The sequence below is a fragment of the Suricata suricatta genome, chromosome 12 (genome assembly GCF_006229205.1).
Source record: "Suricata suricatta isolate VVHF042 chromosome 12, meerkat_22Aug2017_6uvM2_HiC, whole genome shotgun sequence".
NCBI lineage: Eukaryota > Metazoa > Chordata > Mammalia > Carnivora > Herpestidae > Suricata > Suricata suricatta.
Window position 1 is genome coordinate 12,101,030 of NC_043711.1, and position 13,646 is coordinate 12,114,675.

At 57.7% G+C, this 13,646-nt stretch overlaps 1 protein-coding gene across 11 annotated transcripts in view; it reads right to left on the reverse strand.

Annotated features, from left to right (window-relative positions):
- Positions 1-1,851: 1,851 nt before the first annotated feature.
- EPS15L1 (epidermal growth factor receptor pathway substrate 15 like 1) overlaps positions 1,852-13,646 on the reverse strand; it is an 84,923-nt gene continuing 73,128 nt past the window's right edge. For 8 of the 11 annotated variants that reach the window (XM_029916669.1, XM_029916670.1, XM_029916667.1 and 5 more), the window contains 2 exons: positions 7,358-7,563; positions 1,852-2,463 (listed from right to left, as the gene is read on the reverse strand). In XM_029916669.1, the coding sequence (XP_029772529.1) occupies positions 2,317-2,463; positions 7,358-7,563 (353 nt within the window). In that variant the 3' untranslated portion in view covers positions 1,852-2,316. Of the gene's footprint in view, positions 2,464-7,357; positions 7,564-13,646 lie in introns of those variants that run through there. The other 3 variants (XM_029916674.1, XM_029916675.1, XM_029916678.1) reach the window with 3 other exon arrangements.

A 13,646-nucleotide genomic window follows, 5' to 3' on the forward strand; every position in this document is an offset into this window, starting at 1 on the left:
ACTGTACCCTTCTGGCTGCTACCATGTTGGGAGATTCTCATAATAAATGCTTTCAAAATGGATGCTCTGTTTTAGAAAAGGGTGTGTGTGTTCCCCGCCAAGGAGGAGGCAGAGCGAGCCGTGGGAGCGGGGATGGATCGGGGGATTGGAGGCTGAGCATCAGTATCCCTGTGTGGGGGAGGCTGGGGAGAAAGGAAATGGGACTTAAAACTGGCTCATAACCTTTTTGGGGGGACGGGGTGTCTGGGAACCTGCAAGCACCACATGAAACTGTCATGGAGACTCCACAAAAACAAGAAACATACACAAACGCAGCCTCGGGTTCCAGGATTCCCTAGAGCCCGTCGCACCTCCCCGGGTAGGAACTCCTAACTCAGTGCACGGTCCTCCATTTCTGAGACGTAAAGAGACGCTTCCTGTGCCTTTTCTAGGTGCGGGGGACACATAAGGACCAACAAAATGCGGGGCTGCCCCCGTTCCGGGGCTTCGGGGCTCTGCACGAAAGACTGCAAGACGCTGAGCCTCGGTTTTCCCATCAGGAAAATGCACACTCACCTTGCCTCGCCTGCCAGCTGGCTCTGAGACTGACACAAAAGGATGGACGCTGAGTCATGACAAAAAACAGTGAGGTTTTCACCTCCTGCTCGAGGGCGGAGCCGTGACACTTTGGGGAGCAGTGACCCAGTGACTCCTCACCTGAGGAGGAGGAAGCCTGAGGAATCGTCCTCCTACACCCCCCCCCCCACCAGCCACATTCTGGAAGCTGCTCGCTCTTCCAGGGAGGATGAGAGGCACCTCAGAGGTCAGGAAGCGCACAGGCTGCGTGTAAGGCCCCAGGCCCAGGTCACTGCTAATGACAGACAAGCAAGGCCGTCCTCTGGACACTGGGGTGTCCCACACCCTCCAGGCGCTCGGGGGCCCCTTGTCCGTAACCTAGAAGCGGGAGATTTCCAAGTGAGGATTTTAATAATAATTTCCCAATATAGGTTCATTAGTTCTAACGAATGCACCAAAGTAATACAAGAGGAGATTAGAAATGGGAATTTGTCGGGGGGTTAGGGAACCCCTTTGTAGCAGCTTCGTGATTTTTCTGCAAACCTGAAGCTGGGTCTAAAAAGAGAAGGCCCGGCAGACACCTTGGCCTGGAGAACCCAGCAAACGCTGAAATGAAACTTTTCCAAGAAGAGTCTTGGACTCTGACCCTACCTGACGTTCCCATCTCGTCCCCTTCTGAGCCTGCGTGGCCTGGGGGTCGGAGGGTCTATGCGGCATTTCTCTGGAAAAGAGGCTCTTCCCAGGTTGTGCTCAGGCCGCTCAGAATGGAAAGTTTTTATCATCTTTATCTGAGAGAAGTGGGCTGGGGGGGGGGGGGAGAGGAGGAAAGGAGTGTCTCGTCTCTCTGGGGACAGTGAGAAGCACAGCAGGGGCAGATCTGCAATATCTTCAGCAACTCCTGAGGTCATCTTGTCAAGTCACATCCAAGCTTCCGGAATGTTCCAGGGGAATAAAGCTGGCTCCTAGGGGGAAACTCTCCCGTCTCCCAATTCAGACTACGGGTTTCGTACAGCCCAGTGGCCTTGCCCCCGATGTAGCCAGGCCTCAGTGAGCACTGCAGGGCTCTTTGTTTTCAAACTGCAGGGCCTTGACCAAGGGCCACCCTCTCTAGCGACAATGACCCTGTGGAGGCCAGGTGGCCCTGAAAACTTCCCCAGTTGGCTCTGCGGCCCTCGAAGCCACTCCAACACTTAGGATCCAAACAGGAATGTCCCATCTGGTTTTCCGCCCACTGTGGGGCGGGTGTGCCTCTCTGATACCACGTGTGAACGTTGGAGCAAGAAAATCGTATTTAAATGAAAGGGAAAGAAAGATTGTGTTTTGTATTAAAATATTTTATATTAATCATTCAAACTTAATTTTATACAACGGATGCGTACATCGCCCAGACGTCTGTCTCCAGAAGGGGGGGGTCGGGGAGGCGTGGGGGTGGGTGCGCCCCCGCGCCAGTGCGAGCAGGGGACGAAAGGCGGGGAGTCACCGTCCTGTGCTCCGGGCGGAGGAAGAACCAGGTGCTGCCACTCAACAGGGCCGTCGCGGCGCAGAGCTGGGTCCGCAGTGACGCCTCTCCGGGCCCCTCCGCCAGGTGAGCCCCCGAGCCCGACGCCCTCTGACCGGCGAGTGCTTGGTGGAACAGTGGCCGTGACGTGTCACAGCATGAAACAGGGGCCGCTGTGAGTGTGTGTGTGTGCGTGAGCCTCGAGCTTCCTCCTCCTGCACAACCGCCCCCGGGGCCGCCCCGCCCGCACTCGGGCCGGGCACCTAGGCAGCGGGCATGTCGGCCTTGCTGAGCGCGATGGCCAGCTCCAGGTCCTCCTGCTCCTGCCGCCGCAGCCGTGCCAGCCTCTCCTGCTCCGCCTTCTCGCTCTCCCGCTTGGCCCACGCCAGCTGCTGCTCCTCATTGCCAAACTGCAAAGGAAAACGGAGGTCGGGTTACTGGGCCCCCCGGAGAGCTACGACCTGCTGCCAGGGGGTGGGGACCAGGGGGAGGGCGCCTGCCACGGGCTGTTGGGGTGCAGGAAGATGCAATGCTGGGGTGCGCTGGGGTTGGAGTCGGGGCTGCCTGTGCGCACGTGGAAACCAGAAAAAGCCAGAAGCCCGTGTCTTGGTGGGGAGTTGGGAGGGGGACACGTACGCCCCAGTCCTGACCCACAGTCACATGCACCGAGAAGCAGCCTGACCTGAACCACCACCTCGGACCTCACAGAAAACTAGCCGCTCTGCCTTCTGCAGGAAACCAAGGCAGGCTACGCTAGGCATCAGTGTGGGGACACAGGATTCCCGCAGCTCCCAGGGCCGGAGTCTAGGAGGCTTCATGTGGGTGTGGAGGAGGAGCCCCAGCTCGGCCTCCTCTCGGGGGCGTCTCTGAAGACAGCGCTGCCACAGAGGTCGGCTGAACCGAGGAGGAGCTCAAATGGCGAACCTACAAGGCCCGGGCCTCGCTGACGGGCCGCTGACAGCAGCAGGTCGAAGGCACCGGGACCGGGGAGCTCTGGCACAGGCACAGCTCTGCGTTTCCAATGTGCACAGATGACGGTCTTGAAATGGGGCATCTCTGCGCCAGCCACGGTCCAGGGAGCTCTGGGCCTGATAGGCAGCACTGTGTACTTGAATGTTACAGGAGCCCTGGCCTTTACACTGCCAGTCAGTCCAGGAGTTCTCGAGGTCCTTTTCCAGAAGGTTCAATTCGAAAAATAATTTTTTAAAATAGCAGAGGAAACCATTTTTGATCTGGGCACCAAGATGGGTGGCTTCAACCCAGTCAAGGCCCCTTAGCTTTGTGGCGAGAAAGGCAAAGCTAGATCTCACATGCTCTTCTGGCGGCGTGGGTTCTCAGCTCCCCCACCCCGGACCCCGGTCACACGCCCCGACACAGACTTGGCCGCCCTGTGCATCTCTCTTCTCTGCACCGGCTCTGCCAGCTTTCCACCAAGCACTGGACGACACCAAAGAAACAAGCAGGCCGGCCCTTTGAAAGGCGGCCCTTGGGAACAGACATACAGACAATCCAATCTGACACAGACTTCCAGGAGGCCCGTGTAGACCCCATGGGGCGCACTGGGGAAGGAAGCACAAAATCTTGACCCATGTACTGAGCTCAACCTGGGGCGTGAGCTCCTCCAGCAGGTGGGGACACAGAGGCCTGGGGACGGGGGTGGCTGCAGAGCCCTGGCCCTCGGCTGGACCTTCTCCCTGGGACTGGGGGAGGCGGGCAGGGGCGGTCAGCTATATAGGTGCAGAGTTAGGGCTACAGGGCACCTTCATGAGTGCGGTTCTTGGGCCAACCCTGACGCTGCCAGAACAGAGCCTGGGGTGGGCGGGGCTAAACTTTGAGGGGCTTGCGTGCCAGTGTGGGGGAGGGGCGTCAGAGGGAGCCTGGCCTGGACCACGTGTGGCCTGGAGAAGGAGGTAGGACAGGAGAGGCGGCCTCCCTCCATCTGGCCTTGGGAGTGTGGACAGGCGTGGGGTCAGCATGAAAAGGAACCGTCCCCAGGAAGAAAGGCTGAGTCTTAAGAGACACTACCCAGAAAAGCATTCAGGGGGGTGATGAGTCTCCAGGTAGGACTCCCTGACGTCTGGTCCCGGGCCTGGTTTCCACCGCCCGTCATAGAAAACCCCCACCCCTGTACTCTGGGGAATTTTCCAACACCTCATCAGGAGAAAAACAAGGAAAAAACAACAAACGCTGGCAGAAATGGCCCCACAGTGCTGCCGACAGCAGCGGGGCGGGACAGCATGGTAGACAGGGACCGTGTCCTCTGTCAGCTCAGAGGAAGAGGCGGGGGAGCTGACAGGCACTGGCCACGGTGGTCCAGCCACAGGCTGGAAGCCAGGCCAGGAGGCATTGAGCATCAGCTGTGGCCACACGGCCACACCGTGATTCCCACCCAGCCCCGGAGTCTCAGGATGTCACCACAAAGCCTCCTGACCAACGGGTCCCGATTTTCAAATTGAATGTGCTGACAGAACATTCCAGATGCCTTTAGAGCAGACTGGGCTAGGGCCAGCTTCTAGATCCTACACGGAGACTCGCACCAAGCATGAGATTTGTGTGCACTGGAGATGCAGGCTGGCCCATCATGTCCGAGAGAACACCGGAGGAAGAGGGCTCCTTGTGGCTCTCTCGGGGACTCGCATCAGCAGAAAATGCTCTCCTGGTCCCAGTGGACCCCAGTCCTTCCTCTGACCTGCCAGCGTTGTGTGGCCAGAACCCGGAGCACCTGTGGGCGCAGCCGCCGGTCCATCAACAGAAGCTGACTCCCGAGCTTCACCCCTGTGTCATCCGGGGGCAGGGACAGTGGGGCACAGGGTGCCGCCCTCCCCCGAGGCAGACGTGAAGCAGTTTTCCTTCGGCGGCCTCTTGGCAGAAGTCCAGGGTCCAGACAGGTCCGCACACGAGGCGCCGGGGCCCACACCTCCCTGGGGTCCGAGGCGTGTGGCGGCGCCTGCACCGTGCCGTGCGTGGGCCGCCTGCGGCCGCCTCCCACAGACTCACTGCCATCATTGTGAGAATCACATCCAACTCGGTTGACGGTGCACAGCGCAGCACGTCCGATCTGATAGCTGCTCTGCTCTTAATGCAGACTTCTGGAAAAAAAGAGCCATTTTGCTACCCTATAAATGCTACTTCCTAATAAACACATTTGCCTGAGACAGAAAATCTTGTTTTGAAAGAAATCTTGGAGACGTTTCCCGTGAACAGCTCCAAGAACAAGTAACCCATTGATGGAAACTCGGGGCTCGTAAATTAGAGGCTTCCAGAGTGGCAGGGTCAGGGCGCCGGCGGGAGACAGCATGCGCGGCGACACCCATAACTGAACTCCAGTGCGGACCCAGAGGCTTTGCATGGGGAGCGGCGTGTCTTGGCGCTCTTAGAACGTCTGAGCTGACAGAGTCACCATGCCACCGTGCTGGGGAGGACGAGGTCTCTCAGCGTTTGCTGCGGGGCTGACACACACAAACGGGAGGGACCGCCTCTGGGCCTGTTTTGAGTTGGCCCAGATCTTCAAGGTCCAGTGAACCAGAAACCAGTGGCCAACGGGACGCATCCTGGGATGTCACAAAGACGCCTAACATCCTGAGTGCCTCGAGGTGGGATGGGCTGACCATCTCGGGACTACAGTAGGATCGAAGGGGACAAACCAAACCAGGAGGGTGTCCTGCCCGCCTCTCCCACACTCCATCCCCACAGAGCGGCCAAATCCCACTGGGTGACTTCCTCCGGAAAAACTGGGGCGTCCAAGGCGGGAAAGGCGACTTCAAACAAAGAAGAGCAGGGCTGCAAACCGGGCGGAACCTGGTCCCCCACCTGACAATGAGGATGGTCAAATACCAGCGGTGTTTCTAGAATGACCAGAAATGTTGCGCCAAATGGCAGCTTGAAACCTCAGATTTTTTTTTCTCCTAAATACCTTCCCCAAACCAGCCATCAGGTGGGGGGTGGGGGTCACAGGAACAGAATCATGCATTTCAGAAAGAGAACAGTCGTTTCTTCCAATTGCCAATCACCTCTATTTACCCCTCTTCCCTACCCGAAACAAAGTACCTGAATCATGCGTGAAGGGCTCTATTTTTCCCACCAAAATACAAATGCGGGACTATTCAAGAAACCGTTGATAAAGCGGGTTTTGTTTTTGGCTTTTATTAATAATGTCGCCGTTTGTATACATCCACAGTGTGCACCGGCTGTCAACAAAATCCAGCTAACTGCTGTCGTAAAATATTTATAGGTCGCCAAGAGCCGGCAACGTGTCGGCGTCTTGGGTGATTTCGGTAGCGCCACGGGATGGCTAGCTGTGCACGAGGTGGATCTGAAGCAAATCAGGCGCCCACTGGGCACCGATGGGGCAGGGCCTGTGTTAGGAGAGAGGTTCCGGGGGCAGGGGCCTCTATGAAGCCACGGACCTCCCCTGCCTCGTCAGGAAACAAAAGTACTTTGCAAAGTCGAATGAAGGAAACTTTTTAAAACGCAGGGCACGACAGTGAAACCAGTCTGGGAAGGCAACATCGGAGGCTCTCGGAGAACAAGATTCTTGGTACCGAGGAAGGTACCGATAACAGCCTGAAGGGACAGCGTTTCTCGACCTGAAGTCTCTTTTGCACGCAGAGAAACAAAGCCAGGCTTTCAAAAACGGCAGGATTAGTTTCCGAAGAGGCACTTAACTTTGCTAACCGGCTCTGGGAGGGTCTTGGTTTTGGTTTGGTTTTGGCAAAGGGGAAGGGCTTCCGAGCGGTTGTTCTGGGCTGGACTTCCGTTTGCATTGTCGCTGGGAACTAACTGAAAAAAGCACTGAAAAGCCGAACGGCTCTTCCTTTGCGTGCCCTGCCTGGGTCCACCCGTCCTCACTAGCCGCTCGCAATGCATGGGGGCCGGTCCGTCACACCTACTGCAACGAAGACCCTTTTAGGGGCCGTGGGACCCTAACGAAACTTTTGCCATCTTGTTTTCAGACTTCGGAACCGTGTGGCATCCCAGCGTCCAAAAGTCCCTGAACACAACGGCCTCCGGGCGACAGAAGTGATACAGAGCCTAACCAGGAGGGACAGAAACAGGCCTGCCTGGCCGCCCCGCGGAAGAAAACATGCCCTTTATCACAGAGTATCCAAACCCGAGCTCTTTTTTTTTTTATTGAGAAACTGTTTTTCTTACAGAAAGCGGCAGTACAGAATAAATAACACAAGTGATAGTGTTGAGGTACCAGGAGACATACGCCAAGTCTGCCGTGGGAAAGAGACAAAAAATAACCCAAAAGAGGCTGCAAGCGGAGGGCGGAGGGGGTGGCGCGGAGGAAACTCAACTTACAGAGGTGAAGTCTGCAAAGCCCAAGGAAGAGGCTTTAGAAGGTTTAGCTGAAGAAGAGGGAGCAAATGGATCTTTTCCACTAAACGGGTCCCCAAACCCCTTTTTATTTTGGAACGGGTCACTGCTGTCAGCCCCAAGTGGCTGGAATGGATCGGGGGGCTCGGGGAAGTCTGCAGAGCCGAGCTGGCTTACAGGTGTACTTTTACCTGGAAAGTTTAGGAGAGAGAAAAAAAAAAGGAGAAAAAAAAAAAAAGAAATACAAGTTACTGACCACGGACAGAACAGAGTCCTGATGGAGGAGACCGGTGCACACGCACAGGGACACCCTCTTCCCTCTTTGGAAAGGGCCGGAATGCCGCTCAGTGGGGGGCAGATCCGGGGAATCCTGGGTGGATCTCGCGTTAAGCGCGCCTTATCCCAGAGGCTTACCGGGTTGTGGGCAGTGCTAGAAAACCACTTCAGACAGCTCCCTCCCTGCCCCACCCCACACAGCTAAAATTTACTGTCTTTAACAAGTGTACACACAGGCATGCTTCAAAGTGACTCATTTCAGCATGACAACACATTTGCTATCACACGGAGAGTCATGGCCGAGCAGAAAAATACACCGTAAAGCTGCGAACAATAAAAAAAAGGGGGGGGGTATTTCCGATTAAAAGGGGGGTTAGTTTCACAACAAGGCACAGAGTCAGCATTAGTGTGAGGGTCTGCAGGCAGCTCAGCGGACCCTCTGAGAGAGAAAAAAAAAGCTCTCCCGAGGTTTGGATTTGTTTTTAGTTCCCGCTTCTGGCTCCAAGGGGCAGGGTTTGGGCCTTCCTGAGCTCTTAGGACGCCTGGGTCCCTGCAAGGCAGATCACTGCAGGACGTGTGTGGCGCACACGTGTTTAGACTTAGAGAACCGAGGCCCTGAGACCGCGCTTGGGGCTGTGGCCTGAGGGCAGGTGCTCCTGCCAGTGTGCTGGAATATTCCACTAGGAACCAGGAGCATCCCCAGGCCTGCTGAGCAACACCTGATGAGCCTCCAGGATCTGCCGGTCCTACAGGCCGGGCCCCTGCCTGACGTCACTCCTTTGCCCAATGGCGGGCCAGGGTGGCCGGGGCACCAGGAGTGAGGTGTTCAATTTAGTCCAAGCAGGTCTGCGCCCAAGCCCCCCCTTAGGGCCTCCAGGACCCTTGACATAATTCCAACTTGTCAATCCAGCTGTTTACGTTTACTCTCGCAATTTCAAAACTAATGTGCCCAAAGAACCTAAAAGCCAAGGGCCATGGTGCATATACACATGACCTTGGACATCTAGCTACACATTCAGAAAATGCCTCCAGCGCCCAGCAGCATCTCAGATGCCCCCACCTGAGCCTGGGACACCCGGCCAGCTGCTGCCCATCACCTGCCAGCTGGGAGAGCGCCACCCCCAACCCCCGCCCATCCATCTTCATGCCCAGCTCTTAAACCATCCTCTCTTGCTGCTTCTCAGGCTGTTTCTAAAGGCCCTGAGGTGAGGTGTCCTCAAGAGCTCTGGGGCCACAGCCTGCCTCCACTTCTTTTAGCTTCATGACCTCACCAAGGACAAGTGCCTCAGCCCCAGCTGGCCTGTTTCCTGGGTGTGAGGCGGGAATAAAGAGGCAGGCGTCGGAGGAGCGGCTAATGCACGGTGCCCCTCAGAGCAGCCGGGATCTGGCCCCCCACCCTCGAGGCTGCCCCCGTGTCCGGCACTGCAGTGGGTACTGCCCTTCTGAGTCACACTGCCCACTCCTGGCAGTACCAGGAGGACTCACGTGGACCAAGAAGCGGGGAGGGGAAGGCTGGCACATTGGCCCATCTCTCCCTGTGGCCTCAAATCAATCCATAGGCAGATGCAGGGCCCAATGGTGGTGGGCCCTATGAGCTAGAAGGAGCCCCACAGAGAGCCTTTGCCAAAGCGTGGGTGTGCCGTGCTGGCACACTGGGCCAGATGAGTCCCTCCCCAGAGGGTAGCACAGAGTCTGTGCGGCAGGAATTGGGACTTCTCTCTCCCATAGCAAGTGACTTGTCTGAGAGAAGCAGGGGGTGCCCACCCCCTTCTATGCGAGCTGAGACTCTACCGCTGGTGCCTCCTCCCCTGTCCACACCAGCCCTAAGCCATCCCTCCGGCACCCGGGGCTGCTCTGGTGCCGTCCTCCCTGACGTCAGCTCTCCTTCCCCCTCCTCCTCCTGGACCTTGGTGCCACCAGGCTCCAGAGAGCTGGGTGCTCCCCTGGATAGCTCCCCTGGCTTGTCCCACTGGCCTCAAAGAACTCCTCTTCAACACGGCCACCGTGCACGCCAGTCTCCTCCCTGCTCTGACGGATGAGCCAGCGGGTGGGTCAAGGCCTCCCTGGCCCCCAGACTATGGGGAGAAGAGACAGCTGCCAGGTGAGGCCGGCCCAGCAGCTTGCAAACTCCAGGCCATCCGTCTGAGAACAGTGGGGGAGGCAGGCATTCTCCAGGGGCACCCCAAGCAGGAGGAAGGGTGGGCATGCCCACACCACCCGGAGATGCCCTATTTCTCTCTGCAGCCACCACCCCGAGCAAGCGGCCCTCCTCTCTCCCGGTTCCCTGGGAACCTCTCCCCTCACTAGCTGCTCCCCCTCCCAGCTTCCTGCCCCACTGGCCATCCTCACCCAGCAAAATGGCTTTGGAACACCAAGCTGATCCCCACACTCCTTAGATCTCCCAAAGGCTCGCTGCTGCTCTAGGAATACACACCAGCCCTGCACCCTGCCCCCCACGCCCAGCTCAGTCCTTCGTGCCTGCTGTTCCCCAGCCTGGGACACCCTTCCTCTTGCAGAGAGACACAGAGGCTGCCTCTCCCACTTGCAGCTGACACGCCTCCCCGTCTACTGCTCCGCAGCCCCTGACATGTTCTGTCATTATGTCACATGTGTGTGTTTGCTCTCTCTCAACAGAACATGAGCTCCATGGAGCCAGCACCCCGCTGTCCACTGTGTCCTGATGCTCTAACCCCTCATCGGACGGAGCTTTCTACCCTACAGGCTCGCCGCACCCCCATCCCCACCCCAGGCCCATGCTTCCCCCATCTTGTGATGACTCCCAAAGGCCCACTGCCACCCCTCCATGGGCCCGAGCGGCACCTCCCTTCCTGGGATGCACGCGCAACTCAGACGCTACTGCCTTTGAGGGGCAGGCCCGACCCACCCCTGCAGGATGGGGAGGGGCACAGCAGCCACCCCTCGACCTCATCCTTGGCCTTTGTTTCCTGATCCATGACAAGGGGTTGTTACAGGCCGAACTGCGCCCCCCCGCAAATTCATTCCGTTGTCTCCCTCCCAGCACCGAAGAACGTGACTGTATTTGGAGACGGCGGCTTTGAAGAGGTGATTAAACTGCAGTGAGGTCCTTTGGGTGGGCCCTTGTCCCGCAGGACTGCTGACTGTGAGAAAAGGGGGTGACCACACACACACACACGCACACACACACACACACATGCACACACAGAAGACGGTGTGGTGGGAAGACAGAGGAAAAGGTCACCAGCTACCAGCCAACGAGAGAGGCCTCGTGGGGAACCAGCCAAGCCCGCCGGCACCTTGACCTTGGCCCTCCAGCCTCCAGCCATGAGACGCTGGGACATTTCCGTGAAGCCGCCCAGCCTGGGGTCCTGCTATGGCGGCCTGAACACAGTGGCACAGGGGTCATGAGAGGGCCCCCTGCGTGACCGCCAGAGCAGGGACCAAGAGGAGGGTGGACCCCACAGGGCCAAGCCACACAGGTACGCCAATGCCAACAAGCTGTGCCAGCTCGCTTGTGCGTCTTCTGGCTGCTTCCCGGCAGCGCAGGCCTATGGGGCCGGACACGGGCTCTCCGGCCTCTCGCAGGAGATGTGCGCATACCGGAGGTGCAGCGGCGCCAAGCAATCAGGCCCTTCTGGGAGACTGAAGCCCCCTCGGTCCCCCACAGGGAAACTGCGGACCCCTGGCTGCAGCTCTTTGCTCTGACAGAGCCACTCAGAAGCCCTGCGTGCAGCATGGTGGTGCCTTCCTTCCCCTTGGACCACTTCACAGGCCCACCCATACCCCGTCCTTAAACTCTCCCTTAGACCCTCCTTTCCGACAGGGGAGCATATGCCGGGGCCACCCCTGAGAGAAGACGTGGGCCCCAGTTTGCCAGGGGGCAGACTCCACCTCGCCCCCCAAAACCCACACAGCACACTATCCAAGGCCTGAGCGTGGGGTGACACCCATGTCCTGGAGTGAAGCCCGCTCCGGGGGGTCCTGGAGACCAGGAAGACCGTCCCTCATCTGTACACTGAGTCAGCACATGAAAGGACCCTTAAGGCCACAGGCAGGGTCTTGAGGGTTGGGAACACAGGCTCGGGTCCAACCTCAGCATGCACGCTCCTCATGGCATGGCCCCTCCCAGCCTCCTTCCCACAGCCACTGCCACCACCCTGACCACCTGCACCAGCCAGCCCGGCCAGCAGACCCCCCCAGAGCTCACCCCTCCTGTGGGGTCCCCAACTACCCCTTGTCCCCCTCCCATGGCACCGACTTTCCGGGGCTAGCCTCCAGCACACGAGGGTCAGCTCCTCGTAGGTGGGGCTGGGCAACTGCTGGGGCAAGAAAATACCGCTCCCAGTCCCTGACGGGGGTCCTCGTGGGCCAGGGACTGCTTTACAAGACACAGGACTGTCCTGAGGGAACTGAGGCCCTTGCGGGGAGCCCCTCTGGTGAGCTAGGAAAGATTTCTGGCTGCCCTCCTCTGCCAGAGAAAGCAATATCCACTGGTGCGCTCTTGGGCTGATTTTAAGTCAAAAACTAAAATGACGATGGGCCGAAGAGGAACCTTCTAATATAGGAAAAAGTACAGAGCTGCTGGGGACAGGCTGAAAATCCAGCGCATGGCCCAGCCCCTGGCTGGGCAGCAAGTCCAGGTGGACAGCTGCCTGACTTCTGGGAGCAATGCCTGCAGGGTCTGGTCCCAAGGGCAGACAACTAAGCAGGGATCAAGGGGTCAGCCGACCCCAGCAGGGCCCCAGGAGCGAGGGGCACCCGGGTCTGAAGGGTCAGAGGCGTCCCCTACTCTGTGCTCTTTCCTTCCTTTAAGTTGAGAACATCTCCCCACCCTCGTTCGGGTTTGTTATGGCTTTTAAATTGCTTTTGCGGGGGAGGGGGGAGGTTCAGAATCCTGCCCGCTAGGATTTCAAGCTGAGGTTTCTGACGAGCAAAGAGGTGATCGGGGAGATGAAAAGCATCGTTCACATCAAAACTGCTGGGGCCTGGTCTTGCTCCGTTGCTGAAACCGTTGTTATTTAGAAATCATGACTGTGTTAATATGAAACCTGGGCGCGTCAACTGCTCTTGATTTCAGAGGGGAAAAAAAAAGAAACAAAACGGTTTTTTCTCGGTTGTCTGTTTTTGTGCTTGGGCACAAAGGCTGAATTATTGGACCTGACATGTGCGACATCGGTGGCATCCCTGGCTTAGCCTGACACCGTGCCGGTGACCGGAGGCTTTCCGCAAAGAGACGCACGCCGTGCCTGCCCTCGGCCCAAACTTCCTACTCTGCGCCCCCATTTATTTTTAGCAGCTGCACTTTTAAAACATTCTGGGTGTAGTTCCTGCTTTTACGTAACCACTTCTGCTAACGCCTTAATCGTTTTTCCGATTTTCTGAGGTGTAGTTTATCCTGAACGTGACAAAGTCGTTTTACGCGGCCTCCGTGCCCCTGAGCCAACTCGATGCCCGTTTTCTGCCTTTGCCACGACTCTAGGTACACGAGTAAGGACAGATGCTGACTAGAACGTGGCGCAGAGGAGGCAACGGTAATCGCTTTTTAAAAAGGGCTGTAAAAGAAACGAACCGGGAGATTCCCGACACAGGCCGCTTGGTAGGTGTGGTGCCGTCATCCCTGGGGGTCGGCGAGGGGCGCCAGCAGACCCCTCGGCACAGGGAAGCTGGTGGGCGAGGAGGCACCAAGCGACGACCCCCTGGGGGCCGCCCACGGCTACTCTCCACTCCTCGGAGGAGTCCTCATTAACAGAGGAGTGCAAGATTGAAGAAAAGGCAAAATAGGGCTTATTTCAAACCGCAACAGTTTCAACAGCTACCCAAGCGGTGCACCGAAACCGCACACAGGACTGCCTTCAGCAAAAACAATATGAACCCGATGGTTTACCACAGTGTGTGCTGTTAAAAAAAAATAAAAGAAGAAAACCAGTGGCCGGCTCCACCCTGGTAGAAATTTCTTTAATTCTCCTATTTAACTTTTCAGGGCTGAGTGTGCCCCCCTTGCCCGCCCCACCCTGTACCC